We start from the raw sequence: 22,996 nt of genomic DNA, 5'->3' as shown, positions 1-22,996 counted from the left end.
CAAAGTATGAATTGTTCCTTAGCCTGAACACATCCAGTTAAAAATGTCAATAAAATCCGTTCATTTATTGATCCTGCTAATAAACCCATAACCTTCCCTTTTGGTGCGTTTTTGTCTTAAGTAAAATACCTCTGGACCTTTAGTCACTGCTGCCCCCCTCTGGTTTAGGGTCTCTCAATCTTAAAACAACATTCCTGTATCCAGATTATGATCTGGATCATCACCAAAGTTTAATGGGCCGTACTTTGGCATGAGAGACACCTCTGATAAAAATTCCATTAAAATCTCTTCATAATATTTTGAAAACAGACAAGAAAACGCAGAAAATAACATAACCTCTGCTTTGTTTGAAAAGAGATTTCAAACTTAAACCTTTCTTATTCTTTATAGCAAATAGCTGCCACTATGTTACACATAAAGAAAAGCAGAAAGCACCATTCACAGAATATAAAACTTGGTATTTTGCTTCTGCTCAGGTTTTTTTTAATATTCATATTCTCTTTAACAGTGCCTTATCTAGCCTCAACCTCCCCAACACAATGAAACATTTAACAGCCAGAGTTAATTAAGCAGATTCATTTCTATTTTTATTATGTGATAAATTTCAGAGGGTGATCTTTAATAATGGTTTAAGGAAATATTAACCACAGCTCCTGGTAACAATATTTAACCAAAACATTAGGATTAAATTTGAAGTGAAGATGGTGGTTCCATAAACTATTATCTTACCTTATTGTCAATGGTAATCATATATGCAAACTTTCTAGCAAGCTGAGCTTCTTAATGTCTGTTGCCAATAAATAAACTGATTTTTTTAAATTCAAATGGTAATATGCAAGATGTTTTTCAGCAGTTTTATCGCCAAGAAAAAGTCTGGTGTTGTTTATCATTACATTAAAATTAATGTTTACGAAGGGAACCTTCAGAACCTTTAAACTGTGCTGTTCTTTTTTTTTTACATGGCAAAAAAGATGTGAGTGCAGGCCACCCCAATGGTACTTAATGCTTTTCAGGGAAAAATATTGAAGATTTTATGAAGGAAAGACGTGCATCAGCTCTCCTTATTATATGGCTGTAACATCTTTAGCTTTGCTTTAAATTTAATCATGTAAACTAAAGGAACATGCACTAACCATCAAAACCTGAAAAGAGAAAAAAAAAAGACCTTATATTTCAAAGAGATTGTTGTATGGATAATTATAAACTGTTTTTGAGCAGAGAAAAAGTTGGAATACAATCAATTAAAGGTATTTGACAGATGCTAAAAATGTGAGGAAGCCTCAATATCTGAAATGTTAGTTTATTGACTGAAATATGACAAAAAGAACAAGAACTTGTTCACAGTGAGGCTGTAAAGTCTATATATTTAGTTGGCAGAGTTTGGATCGATTCATTTTGAATAGTCCTTTTAACCTGGTTGAACTGAAACTAGAAGTAGATGAACTGGCTCCAAAGCTGCTCCCATATAATAAAGGGATCCCTCCGCATTAATAAAGTCTCTAATAAATAAACCTTTGAGGCTTTGGATCTATCTGAACTTGCAGGTTTTTACATTTACTCTAAGGAAACTTTTGATTAGTTATAAACAAATCTAAATGTATATATTTTATTGAATAAGTCAGTTTAAATGTTGCTGATTAAAACAACTATTGGTGTTAAATTTACAGGTTTCTCCTCAGAAATGTTGAAATATGATTGAAAAGAACTTTTTAACCAAATTTGGTTATTTTTCCATTGCAATTTAGAGCAAAAAGGACAAGACTGGAACTGGGGAACATGTAAAGCATGTGACAGGATAAATTTGGTGTTGGTCTGAATTCTTTTCAAGCTGCAAATGAGAGAGAGTTGTGTGCACACAAGTTGGAGGCTGAAGCCCGAGAATGTGTCTTTCCAAAGCTCCTTACCTGAGGGTACAAGGGAAACAAGTCAAAACCAGCAAAGCATGAACGCTTTGCAGAAACTGTAACCAGAACCACAACTGAAACGTTTCACAACGTCTTTACAAGACATGCAGGGAAATCTGAGCAACATATGATGAAACACATCTGATACAGTCCAGCCTGCAGCTACTCAGAGTCCTGTGCACACAGAGTTCTTTCCTTGCGTCTGAATTCCTCCGGCCCCTCTGGGTCACTGTCCCACCGTTACCATGGAGACCCAAAAGTGGGTTAACACAGGGCAAACATCACTGTGAGCCATCAGCCAGATTATTGATGTTTAGCGTGCAGAGTTGTGGCCCTCTCGTGCACAGAGGAGTGAGTTTGATTTCCTCACATGGTTTCTCAGTGCCTTAAATGTCTGCCAGCATGACCGCACACCTGTACACGCATGCACCCACCGGGACCCTGCTCCACATTTTCACACCTACATAAGTTGCCTTAATAATAACCTTTAGCAAACAGTTGCTAGGTAACTCAAAAGGGTACAATGTGCGTGCTGCTTTTTTTTTTTCTTTTGAAAGATATCCAGCAGCAGGAACAAAATCTCCAAGCCAGAACACCAACATGTTTCTTGCATATGCACAAAAAAAAGAGAACCGCAGGCCGCTAAGGCCTTGAGGGCAAGAGCATCATCAGGTAATGCACATTGCATCACCTCCATTTGCACTAGTTCAAGCACCAGGAGGTCTAAAGCTGAGGGGGGATGATAGTTGCATTTTTATTTAACTGTAAATTTTTCAATATAAGTTATCTCCGCTTTATCTTAATCCACTTAATGAAACTGAAGGCATTTAACTTAAATATTAATCTTAAAAACTTACTGTGTATGAACTTGCCAGAGATTATGTCTCTTCCAGCTTTCAGTCTAATCTGTCAACTTTTTTTCTCATCAACTCAAAAAACACAGTGAAGGAAAGTGGCTTGATTGTAAATTTTCTATATGAGAAAAACTTTGTAAAAAACTCACATAGGATGGAACATGTTTGTGAAAAGCAATCATCTAGTCATCCTACAGGTATTGAACCGAATCAAGGGGTTGAACTTTGACCTGCTGGCTATTCTAACACAGGCTGGTTCTTTGATCCAAACCACTCCATTGCATCCATGGCTGTCCTTCTGAACCTTGAACCTTCAGCTTCAGTTTTGCAGCTGCTTACTGGTTTTCACCTAATATAGGCCTGTGTTTCATCCATCCATCTTCATATTCACTTTACCCCACCTCTCTCTACTTGTTGAAGAAAATCAGCACCCAATAAGAGGCTTCCACCACCGTGTTTCACTCTGAAAACAGTGTGCAGTGGTGGGTTTCTGCTCACTTCTTACCTAGTGAAAGAAAAACTGTAAACCAAACTTCTAACTTTCTTCTTAAAAATTGGCAACTCTTCCATAGCAAGCGTGTTAGGTTTTTAGCTGTTCTATTCTCTGCTTTCAGGTAACAAATTGAAAAGGTGTCGCATCTTTAAAAAAAACTATTTTATAACCTAACCCCACTTTAACTCGGCATGAAATTCATCCACAGCTGTGGCAACTGCTGCTCTCTGAAACAGGGGAGGCTCAATGGCGTCAAACAAATCCAAATATCATGTACTGCATTAGCAAATGTTTATATACATTACTACAACGGCAAAAAACAGCTGTTGTGAAGTGCTCTAAAATAATTTAACTTCAGAAATCAAGGCAAAGGTTCAGCACAAGGTGACTTTTTATTAATTATGGCTTTTTCCTTCTTTCGTCTGAGTTTCATGAGGAAAACGTCATCTTCATCTGGTCACGGTCAGCATCAAGTAGCCAGCTTCACTCCATAGACCCCCTAAGAGGCTTAGCCTCATTGGAAGTGACATATTTTGGCGTGTTATCCAATCAGGGCCTCCTTTCTTGCTGCTTGCCTAAATATACAGATGCTGGAGCCTCAGATGGGATTTCTCATATAGACCTTCTAGCACTTATTTTTTGCAGTTAAATGACTGCATTTATAACATTTAAAAATACAAATTTGACCAATTACTTTACAAAATTTACAGGGGAGGCTTAGCCTACCTAGTATTCCATAACAAATCACCACTGATCCACAAGTAGTTTAAGCAAAGGTAAGTTTACAAAATCGTTTTCTAACAAGTCCTTCCTGAAACTACTTCTACTTACAGGTTTGTTCTCAACTGTCTGAAGCACATTTACAAACAATCATGAGTTCGTCAAACTGCTCCAACACAACAACATATGGTGGTTCTCTCTAATCTCTCTGTCTTCTCCTATTCCTTTCAAACCCGTTTGAAGCTTCTTTCTCCACCTCCCCCCTGTGTTTCCTCTCCGTCTGTGATTTCCAGTCATTCAGCTCTGCCCCCAACCCTCCCATGCTTCCCTCCTAGTGACCCATACAGGCCTTCTTCCTGCACACGCCCTCCTTTTAGACCACAGAGTGGACCTCCGCCTTGGGAATCACCTGATCGCCATCTTTGCTCTGAACATACAGGAAGAGCTTTGTTCAGAAGATCGGGCTCCATAATCTGATGAACATACAAACAGCAGGCCCATATCCTGAGGACTGAGCAATCACAAACTCAATACATGTGACTACTCCAGAAATAAAGGATTCATACTGAGTTTTAAAGTGGCAAGACGGGATTTAGGTCGTGTTGCAGAACAGGTGAGAAGAAACAATCAGGGAGCGGGAGAATGGCACAGATAAGTTTAAAAGAAGTCTTTAAAAAGAACAAATAGGAGAAGTGTCCATGATAAGAGTCCAGATCTGTACACATTGATCCAAGTACATCCAAACTTTGCAGAAATGTTTGATGTTTTATTTTGTTTTCCCCAACAACTGAAGGGACTGGCTGAAAAATATCTGCACATCAAATACATATAGGCGACATATATTGATGAGACAGAAGGGCAAATGATAATGAGGTGGTAGTGTTGTAGACCAACATGAGGAGAACATAACGTATATATATATATAGAATGAGCTAAGATCCTATGGGACTTCAAGATCCAGACTGACAAACAGCTGATGGCTGTGTTTCTACCTAGTTAGTACATCATTATTGGGGATTTCCCAAATGTCCTTTTAGATAGAGGTCTAATCATCCTAACATACATTTCACTTTGATTCAAACCGTTGCATTTTAGCTCTGCTTGTTTGTTTAGTCTTGTCCTGCAGAAAGTCTCTAATCCTTCACCATTTGAAAAAGTTTATTGGTTCCCATTAAGTACTGAAGAAAAGTATCACAACAGTGCGATGCTGCAACCACAATGCTGCCATCAGATTACACAATGTGGCACTATAACTGCAACAACTTGTGCAATAACTAAATGTGTAATCACCTGTGCAGTAACCTGATTTATATTTTATATCCAAATACACTGTGCAATACACCTATGCACCTTTTCCTCCTTTAGGCACCTTCTTCTTTTTGACTATTGAGCTGAAGTAACAAGTACATTTCTCCACTGTGAGAACAATAAAGTCAATCAACCAATGTTCCACAGTGGGGTTAATGTGTTCAGGGCAAAGTGTATTTTGTTTCCTACATAATGTTCTGATTGTTGGCCAAATGTTTCATTTTGGGTCTCCTCTGACAAGAGAAGCTTATACTGGATTTCTGATGCTTTTCTTTCACCAGTTGCTTTCCTATTGCAGCTGTTCCATAAAAGCTAGACTTGTGGAATCCAGAAGAAAAGGAAAGGTTCTCCCAACTGAATTGTGAATCTTTCTCTGTAGCCTTTTTATGAAGTTATGATGAATCTCTCAGCTTCTTCTCTGATAAATGCTTTCTCTGCCGAGCCTGCTATCTTAAATGATGAAAAATCTGCATTTTAATGCTGCAAAGTTCTTCAAGAGATGTTCAGTCAGGATATAGTTTTATAACCACATCTGCCTTTAAACTTCTTCACCTTTGTATCTCTGACCTGTTTGTTTTGTTTTTTTTGTCGTCATGCTTCCTTTTTATCACAAATCTCCAAAACATTGTGTCCTTCAAACAAAGCCATCTTTATACAGAAAGTAAGTTAAAGAAGATTAACTCTATTTACAAAACAGGTGATTTTTGAGTGCAGCTGACTGTGTGGATTTTGGGTGTAAGGGCAAAGTAATAATTATAAAGGCAATCCACACCTTTCAGATTCTTATCTTGAAAACAAAGCAGTTAAAGAAAGGAGATAAAAATACCCAAACAAAATAAGCAGGAAATGAAAAAGTAAAAAGAAAGAAGGCAGAATTCAGGGAGGTAAGGGGATGTGACATTTAAATAATTGTGATTAAAAGAGAAGAAAAGAAACTTTAAAGGAAAAGGAACCGGTGAAGTACATCTGAAAAGCCTGCGTGGGAGCTCTCAGAAGTGGAAGCGCTACTTGTCCATCAGTAGTATCATAAAAACACCTACTCACCCATTGTTTGAATATGCAGGATTTTTTCATAGATTGCATCTGCAAACTCCATCACAGCTTTGCTTGAATTGACCATCTGCAGGTCAGAAAACAGGAGAAACAGACTATTAAGCACAACGAGCAAACTAACAACAGGGGCATATAGTGCACTATTATTTGACTAATAAATCCTGCTGTCAGGCACATATGCAAAACATTTCTTGTGCACAGAATAACACAGCTGACAGGTAGAAGTAGAGGGAAATTATTCAAAAGGCAAGAACAGATTAGTTTCTACGGATGGCATGGAAAAAATATCCACAATGAATTAGTGCTCCATATTAAAAAATGGTGACCTAAAGTTTAGACTACAGACCTGTCTAGATTAGCGCACCTACAGAGCTGCAAAGGGATGCATGCAGAGACTGAGTAATGCGACACTTCCTCTTAAACTCCCCTCTGGGACATGACCAACTGTGGGGAAAAATCTGTTTTCTACTAATAAGGGATTAACTACAGCGTGCCACCAAAACCAGATCAAATTCTTCCAGCAGTGTATAATCGGATTCCCATTTCCTGACTCTTCCTTCTGTGTGGCTGGATCCAGGCGAAGAATCAATTTAGCCAAATCACATTCAAATCTATGCTAATGGAATTCAGCGGCGGGGAGAGCCTTTTCAGCTATGATCCGCTCGGCTGGAGCGGAAGCGGCTAGAGACCATGGCTTACCCGCTTCTATGTTCATACGAAGACCCACGAAGCACAGGTGTGCAGACCTGGAAGCTAGATGCACAGCTGTGAGGGATTTATTGCCACAAACTGAACCCCAAACTGTTTCACAAACTACATGAAAAAAAAAAACATTTACTGGCACTACTGAAAAAAAGCCTTTTAAATAAACAGGTATGTTATTATAGTAACGTCATCTAAAAATCCAACATTTGATTAAGATTTTCAGAAAAAAATACATTTTAATATGAATCAATCCAAATCACTGGAACCCCAAATTAGTGTCCAAATAAATTTACCTGCACCGCATTTGATTGGTAATCCTTTACTGTTTTACTGGGCATATCTTAGACTCTGCTATGCTGTGCTGCCAACTAAGCATGGCACTCAGATATCCAGGATCCAAGCTCTAAAACAAACTTTACACCCTTTAAATTTCCATGGTTTCCCATTGAAGTTAGTTCCTACCATAGGTGAGGCTAATATTTCCTCTGAAAGCCTTAAATTTTAACTCCTTGGAGGAAACTTTGGAGCAGAGCAGAGTTGCAGCCCTTCACAGAGGGAAGACAATGGCTGTTCCTTATTTTATTAGTTCAGCCTGATGTGATTCAGATATTTGTCTTGCTCGATTATTATTTTGCTCTAACAAATAAAATAATATTTAAGGAATTATTGCATGAAAATTTAAACATTTTGTGTGCTATGCTTTCCATTTATTTATGCCGTTTTGAATTAATTTGTTTTTGATTCCGTACTTTCATTTACGTGTTTGTGTCACGCAGTATAGGCGTGCAAAGGTACACGACTGTAGGTGGGGCTTTAAGCCACAGCGGCAGCCATCAGTGGATCCATGGGAATGCACCAAATTCAGTGCAGAGTAAGGAGAAACCTAGCAGAGTAGAGCTGTTTGAAGCTTCACTTTTCGAATTTAAAAAAACACTATTAGAAATACCAGAGATATAAATAGAAATGTAGTGCTTTCTACCAAAAAACTAAAAAAAAAAGAGTCATTACTTTGTCTTTCGCCTATCTATTTTTCTAGAACACCTATGAGCAGAGCTAAAGGGTAGGGAGAAGAAGATGGGACTACAGATTGCCTTTAGACATTTTCTCAAGAGCCTCCTCTCTCTCCATGTTCCAACTTTTTCAAATGGGGTTTCAATAGTTTTGACAATAGTGGTTTTGTTCCAAATTGTGAATTCATAGCAGGAATTTTCTTTCCCAAACATCTTCCCTGCATACATAGAAGTTTCAGGTCTAGATTTTCCTAGATGATGTTAGGCTTAAAATCCTTTTTTACCCATCCTAAGGGTTTTTTATGAAGGGCTATGTATTTTTTTAAACAAAGAAAAAAAATGGCTCAGCGCTCCTTAGAACTGCATTAGACTACTTATTACTGATCAGCTTGTCCAACGGGAGCTAAAAGAAAGAAGGGAGGAGAGCTGACATTTAAAGTAAAACGTGGAAGGTTAAACAAAAGCAACAAAACACTTGAGAAGCTTTAAGCCTGTTTAAATACTAAGATTTATACCCTCCTATAGACTTTATCCTATGCAGTTGTTAAAACTACATAGGATAAAGTTAATAACAGACCAACATGGTGCATTTGTTCTCTTGGTTCCTTTCACTCTTTGTTTTTCCATCCACACTTTAACTTCTCTTCTCCTGATGCCTGGGGTATATATTTAGACACTATTGCATAAATCAAATCTAGTGAATGACTTTCCCCCCTTTGGGGAGTGGAAGTTTCTGGTTTATTTGGGTGGAAACACACAAGGGTCTCTGAGGCAAAATGAGGATGTTACCACAGAGTTTGAGACAAACGGAGGCGTTTACAATAACAATGAACGCTCACTGTGTGTTTCTGAACGACCTCCTTTTATACAGAGCGTTTGCTTGATGGTTAAGAGAGTCAGAAGGGATATGACTCATTTGCTAATTAGTATTCATCTTTCCGTTGGTTTATAAGGAGTATTTCACATTTTCCGGTTGATTCCTTTCTCACCGTTTCATAGGTAGAGACAACTCGGCGAAGGACATCTGGCAGGGGTCCCTGGGGCTCTAGGGTGGGGTAGTTGTCTCTTAGGTCGAACAGCAGTAAAGGGTTCCCCTCTGGGCCCGACACTCTGGAGCTCAGGGCCAGCACACACTGCATGAGGTTGGCCACAGCTGACACCCCACACAGCTCCCTGAATACTGCAACAGAGTTCTGTTGAGAAGAAGAAACATGCAGTCAAACATCTGGTTTAAAGCCAGTCCTCTTTTCCGCTCCAACTGGGATAATTGTGAGATCTCTTATCCTCCCCGAAACAAATGTACTTCCTCTGCTGTATGTAGGGAGTGCTGTATGTTTACTCCCGTTAACTCTCAGTCATTTTCCACACTTTTTATGCTCCATGCTCAATAACAATAAACCTAAACATAGCCAAAACTCAATTCACACCTTAGTCCGACAACTTACCATTCACAAAACCCAAAGTGACCCAAAAAATGACCTCACTTTGACACAAACGGTCCTCAATTTCATGGTGAAATCCTAAAAATGGTTCTCAATCTGATGCCAAAACAGAAGCGCACACACAGCTTATCATACCAAGTCCTACCACAGAGCAGTTCGTCTTTCCTTTCAGATATTAATGCCTTTGCTAATCCTCCCCTGTAAACTTTATTAAATTACTGGCAAAATATGCATTGTCAGACTTTATTAATGTAGTAAATAAACTGCAATGAATATGCAATAAAATGCACCTGATTTCATGAATGTTGCGCCTTAATTAGCTGTTTATTTCTGATGCAATCTCCCCCTGCAGGAGCAGGACGCTGTCTTTCAGCCTCTATGAGAAATCCCTGTTGAGGTTTGAGCCTCGGTCTATTGAAGTAAGCAGCGAGAAAGTAGAGCCCTGATTGGATAACACCCGAAAATATGTCACCCCCAGTGAGACTCAGCATCTTCGGGATCTATGGAGCACAGGCGGGTTGTGAAGCTGGCTGCTTGAAGCTGATTGGCCAACATATTTAAGGATTAATGACCATTAGTGGCCAGACATCGAGGAGGCTTGCCTCATGAGTCAAGGAGGGAAAGTGATCATTCAGTTAGAACAGTAATCTGCTGAAATGTTGCTGTGGTTTCTGGAGTTTATTATTTCAGAGCGCTTCACAACAGTTATTTGCATCCATTAGTGATGAATTTTATAGGTTTCAACATTTGTTAAAGAGATACGTGACAATTAGATTTAATTAATAGCATAGAGCCTCTCCTGTTTGAGAGAGCAGCTGCCTCCACTGCGTTAATGACAGTTTAATTGCGTAATTAATACCAGGGCAAGGGTAATAAATAAGCTACATATCTTAAACTTCTTGCTCAAGAATCATAGCTTTCATTTAGAGCTTATTCTGCCTTAGTGGGGCAATCTGTCTTCTAGATTTGACTCAACTCTTTTTTTGTTGTTTGTTTGTTTCAGGAAAAGCAACAGCCTGATTTTTGAACCGTCAACCTTTACATTTGCTCCAACTTGCTAACATCCTCTGTGCCAAACCATGGCAGTTCCAGTTCCTGATTACTGGTAACTTAAAGATAGGTCAGTTGTAATTTAAATTAATTAAAAAATAAGGTTCTATTGTAATTATACAGAACATAAAATATTATTTTGGCAGTATCTCTTTAGTGGCAATTGTATAGTTTAAATTAAACATTAAAAGAACATTCATCCTTGAATGTAAAAGCCAACTCTAAAAGTTAGTTTTACCTCATTTCATAACAAAAACACAAAACTTAACCTTTTCAACTTCTAAAATAAAAGGAGAAAAAGTAAAAATGAAAGTACTAGCAACTCACTCAATATAGTTAAAGATTACAACTAGCTTGGTTTTTCTGAAGTGTCTTAAGTTATTGTCCCTATATTTAACACCATCTTTTTTAGGTCTAAAAAAACTGAATATAATTTTACGGCTCAAAAAAAGGAAGTTGCTCTGATTGACCTCATTTAATTTAAGTTTCATCTATGCTGAGATTGGACTCAGATGACTCATATTTAAGCTCCCACTTACTGTTTATTTCTAAATCCATTTATAAGTAGGATACCTAGTTATACTTAAGTCTTAAAATATTATTGCTTTGCTCTGTTTGAGTTGAACTGAGGATTAGAGAACACAGCTATACTTTGGCAGGTGTTTGTGGGAGCTGTATTGCTTTTCTGTTCATATTTTGCTTTGAAGCTTGCACCGGAGAAGCTTGCTCCAAGGATGGATTCCTCAGGAAGTTCTTGTGGAAGAGGAGAGAAGAGGAGCCATTCACATTATTCTACCTGCTATATGCACTATGTTAAATGTCTGAGTCTTTGTTTTAGCAATCAAATAACCGAACTAGGGCTTCAACTAACGATTATTTTAAAAATCGATGAATCGGCCGATTATTTTTTCGATTACTCGATGAATCGGACAAAAAATATTTTTTATATTAACTTCTTTATTCCAAAATAAACATTTTAGACAGAACAAACAAGCACACAAGTACAGGTTGCTCATTAACTGTACTGGTGCAATATGAAAAATAAACGTTTGTGTTAAAACTACGCAAACTTACATGAGAAATGTAGCTGTACATCCACAAAATATAGGGTACTTTGTTTCATAAAGCACAAAAAAAGACAGGCATTTTTGTTTGTAAAACCCCCTAAGGGGTTCAAACAATAGGTCCCCCCATTTCAACAAATGAGTTTTTGTTTTTTCTAGAAGAGTTCTGCCTTTTAAGACAGGAAAGTATAGCAGTTAACGTTGCTACTTGAGAAAATACTTAACCATAGAGATAAAAATAGCCCTGTGATTCAAATTATAAATTGTATTTGGAATAAAAATGAGAGAACTAGGGGTGCTAAAAACACATCCTCCGAAGACAGATATTTACATGGGAATGTAGCATATAATTAATTGACATATTACTGATCTTGCTGGATTTTATTCTGCTTTACTTCCATAAATTGCAGGATCTTTACTTTATCTTTGCCAGAAGATTTAAACTTTAAAAGCCTTGCCCTCATAATTTGCAAGTTAATTTATTTATAAAGAAAATATAAACGCTGCTTAAGCTAATTCAAATGAAATTAAAAGTAAAATAAGCAGCCAACCTTATCACTGTCTGTAACCTACTAACACGGTAAGGAAAGCATCAGATGAGCTACCTGAGAAACTGTACGCTTCGCCTTTAAAACGAAACAAACATGGTCGCTCACCCTGCTGATGAGCTCTCTTCACTGCCATTGAAGGCTCCAACGTGTTTCCTTCTCAGGTGCTGCATCATAACAGTGGTGCTTCTGTGCCATGTTAATTTGTTTTTACAAAAGTTGCATGTTACGACTTTTTTCACTTTACAAAGCGCAGGCTGTCTGCGAATTGAGACGCAGCTTGCGTTTGCGGTATCGGTCATTAGAAGAGTTGACGTTACTGCCTTTTGAAAACAGCCTTTGCTCACCTGCAGAGCTGGCTCGCTCTGCCGTATTTTTTTTTCTTCCCGCGTTTCAAACAAGTGGCAATGTTGACGACGGCGGCGGATGATGCATTAATCGCGCAACACAACTAATCGATGATGAAATTCGTTGCCAACGCTTTTAAAAGTCAATTTTTATCGATTTTATCGATTTGTTGTTGCAGCCCTAAACCGAACCACCTTGTAAAAATTCCAATAAATGATTCCTCACCTGCATGTTACCCCTCAAGTCTGCCGCTTCTCTCAAAAGTGGAGCAGCCATCTTGAAGACTTCATCGACAGTCCGAACTCCTAAGTCCCTCAGAGCCGTATACTCTCTCCCTTTTCGAGTCTTTCGTACAGAGATGCCTCTTTTGTGAGGTTTTCCGCCTCCTCTCCGGTTTGTGAGGGCCACGTGCACAAACAGCTTGGCGTGTGGAAGGTCCTCCCCTGTGAGGGACTGAAGGGGCACATGTCTGTAGCCTGGTTGGAGGCACTCCAGTGGTATGGTATACTGTCCTGCAGGAGTTGAGAACTTCTTAAATTAGAAAATAAAGCAAAACTTGATTTGAAATGTTGCTTTGTTTTTATTTTTCAATGTTTTGAACATGTGGTATTGACATCTGCACAGAAAGATTCCCCAGGGTACTACACAGGAAACGCATATTTTCATATCATAGATGATGCCTCATGTCCTGCTTTATGTGCACCACATGCCATGCAGAGAGCACAAAACAAACTCCTTACATTTCCAATGCTGAGATCAAAGCTCCCGCAGAATATCTTTAGGTGTGACGTATGGGTATAAACAACTACCATATTCAAGCCTTTGTTTATGCATAAACCTAACATACTGACCTATGAATTCATCCCCAATGAAGTCATCGTCCAGCACCACAAATCGAACCATGGCGAGCTCAGGCAAGTTGATTTGGAACTCAAAGCTCTCATCAAATACTGGGTTGTCCCCGTTCTGTGTCACCGTCCTGGTGCGGCGCTCTGTGCAGTCAGCTGGGATGCCATGGATCTCCACATACACATAAGGGTCTACAACATCCCCTTTGGCCCCAGAGCCTTTTGGTTTTGGAAGATTCTGGCCACTGATGACCTGGGGAAAAATAAAATCTGTTACCTAAAACTCATCATTTCAAATTATACAGAACTTATCAGTTACCTTATGAGACCAGGCTCTATTTGTAACCTGATTAATTTACTTGAAAGAGGTTAATATCTGAAATTGTGGGTTATAATAAATTAATTAGAGAACATCTATTGGAACTTACATTTTATTTTTGGGCAGCAGGCTGTAATATGAGGTTAATCATAACCTGGTACATTCTGGGACCAATTTCTTTCTTTCCAAATGTTCAGAATGCATCCCATACTATTTTTGGAAATGTGCCAATTGGGTAATATTATGAGTTGAATAGCAATCTTGTCCTTTCCTAAACCTAAAGGTTTAGTTATAGAGAACTTAAAGGTATAGTGGAGGATGTTCTTTTCCCAGGTGGATCATCATAACAGGTGTTCCTCCTAATTGTTAATTTTAATGTGACATGTTTCTGTGCATGCGCCCTTTCAGGCATATATGTATGGTGATCTATGGTTTCAGACAGCCACTAAAGCTTGCGTTCCTCTTTGAAAAAGGCAGAGGGTTGTAAGAGAAAAAGTGTCTACGAAGTGTATGAGAAGAAGAGAAAGGCCTCAGAAGAGAGAAACAAGACCAGAGTTTTTTTGGGAGTTTCTTTCACACGATGGCGTACACTGAAAGCACAGGTCGAGCTTCCCACTGATGCCTCGGTTGCAAAGTTTCTACTGGACAGGTAAGTTTGGCATTCTATTTCAAGAAATCCATTTCACATCACTGCAAGTAAAACAAGGAGAAATGGGCTTGTGCATGCTACACACACGTTTAATAGACATTCCCTATGGGAATGTCTATTAAACACTATGGGGTTTTGGATAGGGCTGTGTTAGGAGCTGAGCTGATATCGGCTACTTTCTGAAACTTTAGGGTTACTTTTCCTAAACTAATAGATTTAATTAAGAAATGGGTCTGATTATGATTGTTAATCTAGTACCTTCTAAAAATTTAGGGCTAGTTTCAAGAACTCAGTTTACTTTGGCCTTATTGGTGATGTAATTTGGATGCTTGTACTTTACAAAATAAACCAACAGACATAACTTACAGCTTACTTAATGTATCACATTAACTTAAGTTTAGAGATCAGAGCAAATGCATTTAAGGGAGCAGTTTCCAGAACTTTGAGACTACTTTCTTAAAATCACTGATGTGCAAAGGCATAATTAACATACGGTAACAAAAAATTCCAGGAAAATATCCAGCAAGTTCTATGAAAGTTTCAGAAAAGTAATCGGCACAAAGTCTGCTCTTATTTTAAAAAAACACATCAAATCTCTAAACTCAACAATGTCATGAGCAATCAAATCTTAGTTCTTATTTTTTTCATGTTTCAGGATATTTTAATATATTGTTATTAAAGTCATTGCAACATTAAGAAACTGGATGACAGAATGTCATCAAGGAAAGCATACAATGAGAATTTTATGAAATATGCTCTACCTTTACATGTAGCAGCTGTGGAGTCACACCAGGTACTGTGTCTTTGGTGTCGGCACTGAAATAAGATACTTCCTGCCGCATGATAGCTGGACGCAGCACATAACCGCAGCTCCCATTCTGCCGGAACCAGGCCGTGTTCAGGTCCATCATCAGTCCTGCTGTCTGAAAGTTCATTGATACAATCTGACAGCCGCACTTCCACAAGTCCTGGGGATTCATATTGCTTGAGTCAATGCGCATAGGTTTGGGGTAAACTCGTGATAAGAAATGTTTGTTGTGGTTGACAAAGTCTCCAGGGCTGTCGCCAGCAAGACGCAACGCCAGGGATTCATGAAAGGAGCACAATTCCCAAGGTTTTTGAGTTTTAGATGAGGTTTTAAAGTCTTTGAAGCTAACAGAATGACATAGAGTTACCAGGTCTGACAGCTCTCTCAACAGCTGGAAGCGTTTAGGGGAAGGATGAGGCGTGTTAGACTGAGAGGAAGATGTTAGAGAGATACTTTTCTGCACAACATCCTTCTCAGTTCCACCAGCATTTACTGTTTTTATCCTTTGACTCATTTCTGCTCCTTCATCTTCCTCACTTACCTCCCCATCCTCTCCGCCTAAATTGGTGGGCTCAAGCTTTTTACCTTTCAGTAGGATTCGATGTCTTAATGCCAGCGGTGAAGGTAGGTACATAGCCCCTTCATCGGGTGGGTCCCTATAAAGTCTATCCCCCAAGATCTTTGTGAGATGTTGCAACAAAACTTTCTGTTGTTGCAGCGAACAGTGGTTTTCAATACAGAGTATTAACGGGTAGTCCGATGCCACAAATGCAAACCTTCCAATCGCTTCCAACACAGAATTTAGGGCCAGAGGACGGGACAGGCTGTGTCCTGTGCACACCACTGGCTCGCCATCAGGGCCATCCCAAACATCCACTTCCACGCATCGACAGCCCATCTTTAGGGCACGAATATAGCCAGACACATCTGAGGGACCTCGAAACTGGTCCTCAATGAGGTAGGTGTTATGGGACGAGTTGATGTAGTAGTGAGACAAAGGCTGGGACATGTCTTGACAGATGGTATTATGCTCCCGGTCAAACAGATGGCACTCAGAGGAAGTGAGGTAGCTGGTGAAGCCATCCAATGACATGTGTCCCTGCTGTCGCCCCTCCGCTGATGGTTCATGGGTCTGGATGAGTTTTAGACTCATTTCCTCACTCACCTAAAGGAAAAATCGAGAGAAGACTGAGAAATACATGGAGAAATTAGACAGACTATAACTACCATAAGACAGAAGGAGAAAATGTTTTAGACCAATAACTATTCCTCCAAGCAGCACTAGCTCAACCAAACAGCGCCTTTGACTTGTTTTCTGAATCTAAGCATTATTTTATATTACCCACTTGTGCCACACCCTGTTCGGCTTCAATAAACTTCATCAAGTCTTTTGCGTCAAGGTATTCTTTGTTGCTGGAGAACTGCACCAACAGGAAGTAGATCTCTGGACGGGTGCAGAAGTCATGGAAGACCTCAATGAACTCTTGCTTGGTTACTTGCTCTTTTTTCTCTGATGGCTTTTCATTTCCAGTGTGGTCTTTAAATCCTGATTCATTACACATCTTCTCCCTGAGTCTCTGGATCTCTTTAAACCTGTTCTCCACTTTTACGCTGCTCACTCCAGGATTCACACTTTGTACCAAGTTAATGGCCGACTGCAACAGAATCCGTTCCTCAGCGCCGTCCTGTTTATTTAGATCAGCGGCAGAAGAGAACAACTGCTCCAGCCACCGAAGGCGAAGGCTGTCCTGACTGTTGGCAAGTGTATCGAGCGCCTGTTTGCCATACTGCATGAGGTACCTAGAAGTGGAAAAAAAAAAAGAGGGGCTCTGATTTTGCAACAAGACATGTCACTTTGGTTTAATGCAGGAAAAAAAATCCTGATATTCTTAGATAAGTTGGCTGAGAATTTGCTCAAATATCAGTCGCCTTTAAAAACAGGCAGAAGTCAGAGAAAGAGACTAATCAAAAAAGGTCTCTTCTGTAACCCTCTGGAAAAAGCAGCTCTGTGTCAAATGAACTGTTATTTAAGACAACAGTATACATGAGCTCCATCTGGAGAAAAATAACCCCTGACCATCATGATGCCACCACCATATTTAATTGTGGATGTGATGTTCTTCTGACCATGTTTAGTGGTGTTTACAGTATGTGTCAAACTTGCCCACTGAAATTGTGTTATGAAGAATATTCAGCACATTAAATGGTTGAATAGGTTCTAAAATTACCTTTGTCTAATTTTTTACATATATTTGAACAGAAATGTTTAAATTCACTATACAGTATGTCTGAAAAAACATTGATGTTTGAATAATCTGCTTATTGATGCAATACAACTTGGTAAGAGCAAAAAAAAAAAAAAAACAGCACTACTTTTCTAGTTGTGTGTTTTGTTTTTTTCTGTACCTCAGTCCAGTAACCCAAATGTTTGCCACTTCAGCAGAGTTAGCCACCAGGTCCAAGCTCTCATACAACTCTCCATAGATGATGGAAAATGCACAGTCCTCCGAAACCTGCTCATAAACTCCACTGGTGCGGAAGGTTTCCGTGTTACGGCCAATCCGGACCTAGAATTTGTGATGCACAAAAGCCCGCGTCAGATGCCACATAAAGCAAAATAACTGCTCCCCTCCGTATGTTTGAAGGTTGTAAATTTCTCTAAAGCTTCGCTTGAAGAAAGGTCATTTATAGAGGGGAAGCCAGGGCCGGCTGATTGATGCTGCATTTGTTGTTGCTCAAACCCACCTCACGTATAGAGTTGAGATAGATCCGAGCTTTGTCCGATTCTTTCTTGGACGGTTCCCAGAACAGAGCCTGCAGGCCTGCATCCAAGAGGTAGTATCGCTGATAAACACGGGAGTTGGGGCGGATCTTTTTCAGCTCACTGCCTTCAACCTGCAAAGAAAAAAAAAAAGGAAAGTATCTGTCACTCACAGAGCTCCAAAACACAGCAACAAGCTCTCTTGGGTGTTAGAACAACTACACATTGATGCATGTGTCAAACCGTAAATATTTAATGTACATCATGTAAGTGTTATTCTGCAAAAGGTCAGACAGTTGCAGACGCACCATGGAGTGGATACACCCGGCAGCGCTGCTGATCTTCTTCTCTGACAGGCTGCTGCTGAAGGACACAGTCTTCTTTTTCTCACGACCGGCACGTGAGCCATCCTGAAGAGGAAGAGAAAAGACCAGACGAACTGAATGGGGGTGATAAGTAACAGAGACAGCATCTATGAAGACCATTCCTTGCCTATTTATGACATTTTCAACCCCACAATGGACTTCAAGGGATTAAAAACGATGATCTTATATAAGCATACAGATTATTTGGCTTGTGCTGATCTGTAGTTGTTTTTTTTTTTCTAAATCCACACTAAAAGCCTTTGTTTGCCCTTGCCCTTCAACTCTACTCCATTAATCATACCTGACTAGACGGAGGCAGCAGGCCACAGCATTCTAATTTTTCCCTCTTCAGTGACGCCGGCGAGCTCAATCTGTTTATCCAAGCACACCACCACTGCTCCTCCTACTGATTTATCGGCTTATTAGAAGTCGCCCACATGAACAGCCTTGTTCGGATGAGACAATATACTTAACGGGCAAAAAATTATTTGATTTTTGATAAATTTATCCAAACGTAATCAAATCAAAACTCTTAGCAATATTTAAGGTTGGATTAATAGGTAAATGTAATTACATCTGGAGGCATTAAAAAAAACGCCCACATGCTAAAGCAGATAGACATAGTGCCACAACTAAAGCAAAGCTCATCACTGGACCAGTTAGGTTGACTTTAGCTTCTCAATGGACCACAGTGTTCCCAAAATTACAGGATTGTGTTTTTTTTTATTTACAGAGAGACTCATTGCGACTCAATTACATACATGTCTATAGCCAAACTCAGACATTTACACTCACCTTAAGTGAGACAGCAGTTTTCTTGTTTCCTAGGTTAGTTATGACTATGAACCTATGTATTCTCAGTCATCTGAGTCATGGCAATGATAACATGCTTAGAGGGTAAAAGGACCTTTGAAGAGTTTTTCTTACAGGTCTTCCAACGCATATCCAGAACCCTTTGTCAATTCTAGGGGATTGCAGCTGAACATGCTGGAGTTTTGGAAGTGTCATTTGGTGCTCAACATCTGCTTTAAATGCTTTTTTCAAAGCAGCTTTTAACACTCAAGGTGGCTAAACTGCAAGCCAACAGAATCAACAAAGAATCCTGGATAGGTTTACCAAATGATTTAAGTCTCCTATTGCTTATGGATTAATGATTTCTTCCTCCTCATGGGACATATGAGCTGATATTGAGATAGAACTAATTTCACTGTGGATAACGATAGCAGCCTGTCATCCTCTGCCAAGTTCACCCCGAAAATCTTTTCCATTCTATCGGTTGGTTTACACTAGGACTGAAACAATTGATCGGATTAATCATGATTAATTGATTATTGAAATAATCATCAAATAATTTATAAATATAAAATATAAGCTGACAGAGCAACCCACTTAGAGCAGTAATTATGCTCTATCCAGAACTCCTCAAGTGAAAATGTATTAGTTTCACCTGGTTTAATTTCGTGAAAAGTCGTCTTTAAGGAACCTTTGGCTATCCAATTATTAATTGATTTATCGAAAAAATAATCAACAGATTAATCGATTTGTAAAATAACAGTTAGTCGCAGCCCTAGTTTAAACATTACACACCAGAACAAATGTATCTACGGGAAACAGAAATGGTCTCCTTTGTAAAAAGTAGAAAGACTAGTCATTTACATGCTGCTAGAATACAGAATGTCTTTTGAAGTGTGTAACGAAACTTACATTATGTTGTGCGTATAACACCTAGCAAGACAGTGGGCTTTATTTATTTATTTTTTAATCTTTTATTCCTTTTGTCTTTTGCCCAATTTTATTGGTTTGATTAAATTATTTTTATCCATGTTTTAGCCGCTTTGTTTTTTTTATCTGTACTGTTTTATGCATTTATTTTTTTTTTTTCTGTACAGCACTTTGGTCAGCTGTGGGTTGTTTTTAAGTGCTCAACAAATAAAATTGGATTGGATATAACTGTGAATTCCCAAAAAAGTAGAGAGAGTTAACAGTATTTTTTTAAACTCCCTCGCAAGGTCAACTTCTTCTAGCTCCAGATGTCCTCAACATTATAATCACTGCACTGAGGGTGGATATGTAAGGCCATAGCAATTGTCTTATAGCCAATTCCTGATGGATAAAGATAAACATGGATCTGTCCTTTATGGCATGCCTTTTTGTTATTCCCCTTTCGGAGAGTGACCAAAAGAAATGGTCCTATTTATTTTCTAATAATTCTATACCACAAAAATAGACATTTTCAAGGAATTTTAGGTGTGCAAAATAGTGTTAAAAAGGAAAATTTAAAAGGAAGATTTCTGTTTTTGTTAAACTGATTGATTATTCCACTTTTAAGAACATATCTTTCCAAAGTAGAACAAATAATTTTTGGAGTGAACATCTGTGGACACTCAATAATACCCTATCATCATCGTAACTCGGCTTTTATTAAAATAATGCCTCACATTAACTTCAAGAGCACTTGTGCCTTTCATGTAAAAAAGACACGAAAAGAGCTGTTAACATGAAAGAAACATGAGGGATGCAATAGATGCCAGATTAGAAGTGGGGGAAGGATCATAGCCCCGTTTCATGTGAAGAACATGAGTTAAGATGAAAAGGAAGAGAAGCTCCCTCAGACGGAGGGAGGAGCAGCTCAGCATCACTCATTTTTAGAGAATCAAGAGATGGAAACAGACTGAGCAGGAGAACCCCCCTCTGTCTCCAATTTAATTGCAGAATATTTAAAGAAAAGTACAATTTCAGTCACGTTTCACTGATTTAAACCACAGCAAGCCCCACATTATCACTTCACCAATATGAAACCTTGGCTTTTAGAAGAGTTGATGAATCTTCTGCTCGTTCAAAGATCATTCGGTATCGCCTTTGAATCCTGTCCAATTTCAGCTCCGATGACTAAAGGAGAAAATCTATAACTCAAAGTGAAGATGGGAAAAGCTAATCAATGCCTCTGTTCTGAAATTAGCCCCATTACATTTTCAGTATTTTCTATTTAAATGAAAATCCCAGACTTTAAATGTTTTTGTATGGGTCCACCCATCCATCACACGTTCCTTTTCCAGTTCTCCATTTGGCTGGCAAAAAAGAGATTAAGGTCAGCTTCAATCCATGGTTCATCTTCATTCGTTTGTGAGAAAATGATCAATAATTGCACCTCTGAGGCTCTTTTAAACCTCATAACTAAGCATTTATGACCTAATAGAAACACACTAAACAATTTCCTCTTCTGTTTTTTTTTACGGTTTGACAATACAGTTACACACCATCCTACATCAATAAGTAATAGGACACATCCTGAAGAGGTACGGATTCTAAACAAGCTCCCGAGCTTGGCAGTAGATAGCCCACGAAACGGAGGCTTTAAAAAGCAACTATTTCAAAACCACAGTAATTCACCATCAAGTTATTCCTACTTTCTAAAGTCACATCAACGAGGAAGAGTGTCAGTTTGTGGTTCAGGGCTGCCCCACCCAACCTACTGCTGGCTACTCCAGGCCAGCAGTTCAAAAGAAAGCTGAAAAATCTAACTGGATATAAAGACAAATAAAAAAATAACTGAAATATTAGCTGTAATACATAAAAAAAAAAAAAAAAAAAAAAACATGGACACTAATGGAAGGCAAGAAAATAAAAACAATTAGATTAATGTTATGGTACTTGTAGAGCAGATTATTATAGGATAAAAATCTCACACCTGTCGTGGCCAAGATTGAGCTTGTCACAGTTCTGGTTCTGTTATGTTTTCTTTTGAGTTTTCAGTTTTACTTTGCTCCATGTTTTCTAGTTTTAGTGGTTTAATTCTTTTTTTTTTTGTGTTCTCTGGTTATTTTTCAGTTTTCAGGTTTTTATTTGTTGCACTCTGCTGTCCTCTTGTGTTCTCCTCTTTCTCTAGCTCTTTTCCTGTCTGCTCTGTCCACACCTGCTCCCAATCTGCTCGTTAGTCCTCTATTTGTTTCAGTCTCCCATAAATATACTCCTTATGCAGTTCCTCAGTGCTGGTTCCTCGTCAAACTTCCTCGAACTCTGTCTCTCTGAGTCTTCCTCCTCGTGATAGTCTTGTCCCGTGATGTCTCCATGTTTTCTGGTTGGTTTAACTTTTTCTTGTTGTATTTATTTTTGGATTTTTGGATACCTGCCTCACTTGTTTGAAAACACTTAATTAAATCATCAAGAAACCCAACTCTGCCTCCCTGCCTCTGCATTTGGGTCCACAAACCTCAACCAAATCCTGACAGTGCTTAGCAACAGAATACGATGGAAACAACAAAGAAACCCAAGCTGAAATCACACAGGACTTTCCACAGCACTCTTAGGGTTAGCAATAAGCGAAATGCACTCTGGAATTTAATTATACACTCAACAAACATTCTGTTAGTACATATAAATTCATAATGAATGCCATCTCAAGCACTCCACAACACAAACTGGTCCACATGCATTCATATATAATGAAATAAAACACATTCAAATTCAACTAAACTGATCCAATTATGTGATTAGGTATAATATGGTGTAATCTAGAGCAATTCAAAGTCAAAGTCATAATGGCATTGGTATCGGCGAGTACCAACAAATAATACAATTTTGAGAGTCAAAAGTTTATTCAACTATTGTCACCCATTCCAGGTCGGCAATAAAAGGTTCTACTGGATTCACTTTGTATTAGTCTTTTTCCTGCTTCACAAAAGTAGGAGCAGCTTGACAAAGCCATGATGGCAATTATTTTACATCCAAGTAGTATGCAGTTCTTCAT

At 38.8% G+C, this 22,996-nt stretch overlaps 1 protein-coding gene across 1 annotated transcript in view; it reads right to left on the bottom strand.

Annotated features, from left to right (window-relative positions):
* Positions 1 to 22,996, bottom strand: part of LOC107084377 (inactive phospholipase C-like protein 2) — a 45,113-nt gene that overhangs the window by 2,184 nt on the left and 19,933 nt on the right. The window contains exons 2-10 of the mRNA XM_015374184.1: positions 18,193 to 18,294; positions 17,869 to 18,018; positions 17,530 to 17,690; positions 16,470 to 16,923; positions 15,077 to 16,288; positions 13,351 to 13,600; positions 12,725 to 13,011; positions 9,037 to 9,240; positions 6,324 to 6,399 (exon numbers count right to left, since the gene is read on the bottom strand). Of these exons, the coding sequence (XP_015229670.1) occupies positions 6,324 to 6,399; positions 9,037 to 9,240; positions 12,725 to 13,011; positions 13,351 to 13,600; positions 15,077 to 16,288; positions 16,470 to 16,923; positions 17,530 to 17,690; positions 17,869 to 18,018; positions 18,193 to 18,294 (2,896 nt within the window). The remainder of the gene's footprint in view (positions 1 to 6,323; positions 6,400 to 9,036; positions 9,241 to 12,724; positions 13,012 to 13,350; positions 13,601 to 15,076; positions 16,289 to 16,469; positions 16,924 to 17,529; positions 17,691 to 17,868; positions 18,019 to 18,192; positions 18,295 to 22,996) is intronic.

The sequence above is a fragment of the Cyprinodon variegatus genome, unplaced genomic scaffold (assembly GCF_000732505.1).
Source record: "Cyprinodon variegatus isolate N-32 unplaced genomic scaffold, C_variegatus-1.0 Scaffold98, whole genome shotgun sequence".
Lineage (NCBI taxonomy): Eukaryota > Metazoa > Chordata > Actinopteri > Cyprinodontiformes > Cyprinodontidae > Cyprinodon > Cyprinodon variegatus.
This window is presented reverse-complemented; position numbering and strand designations above follow the sequence as displayed.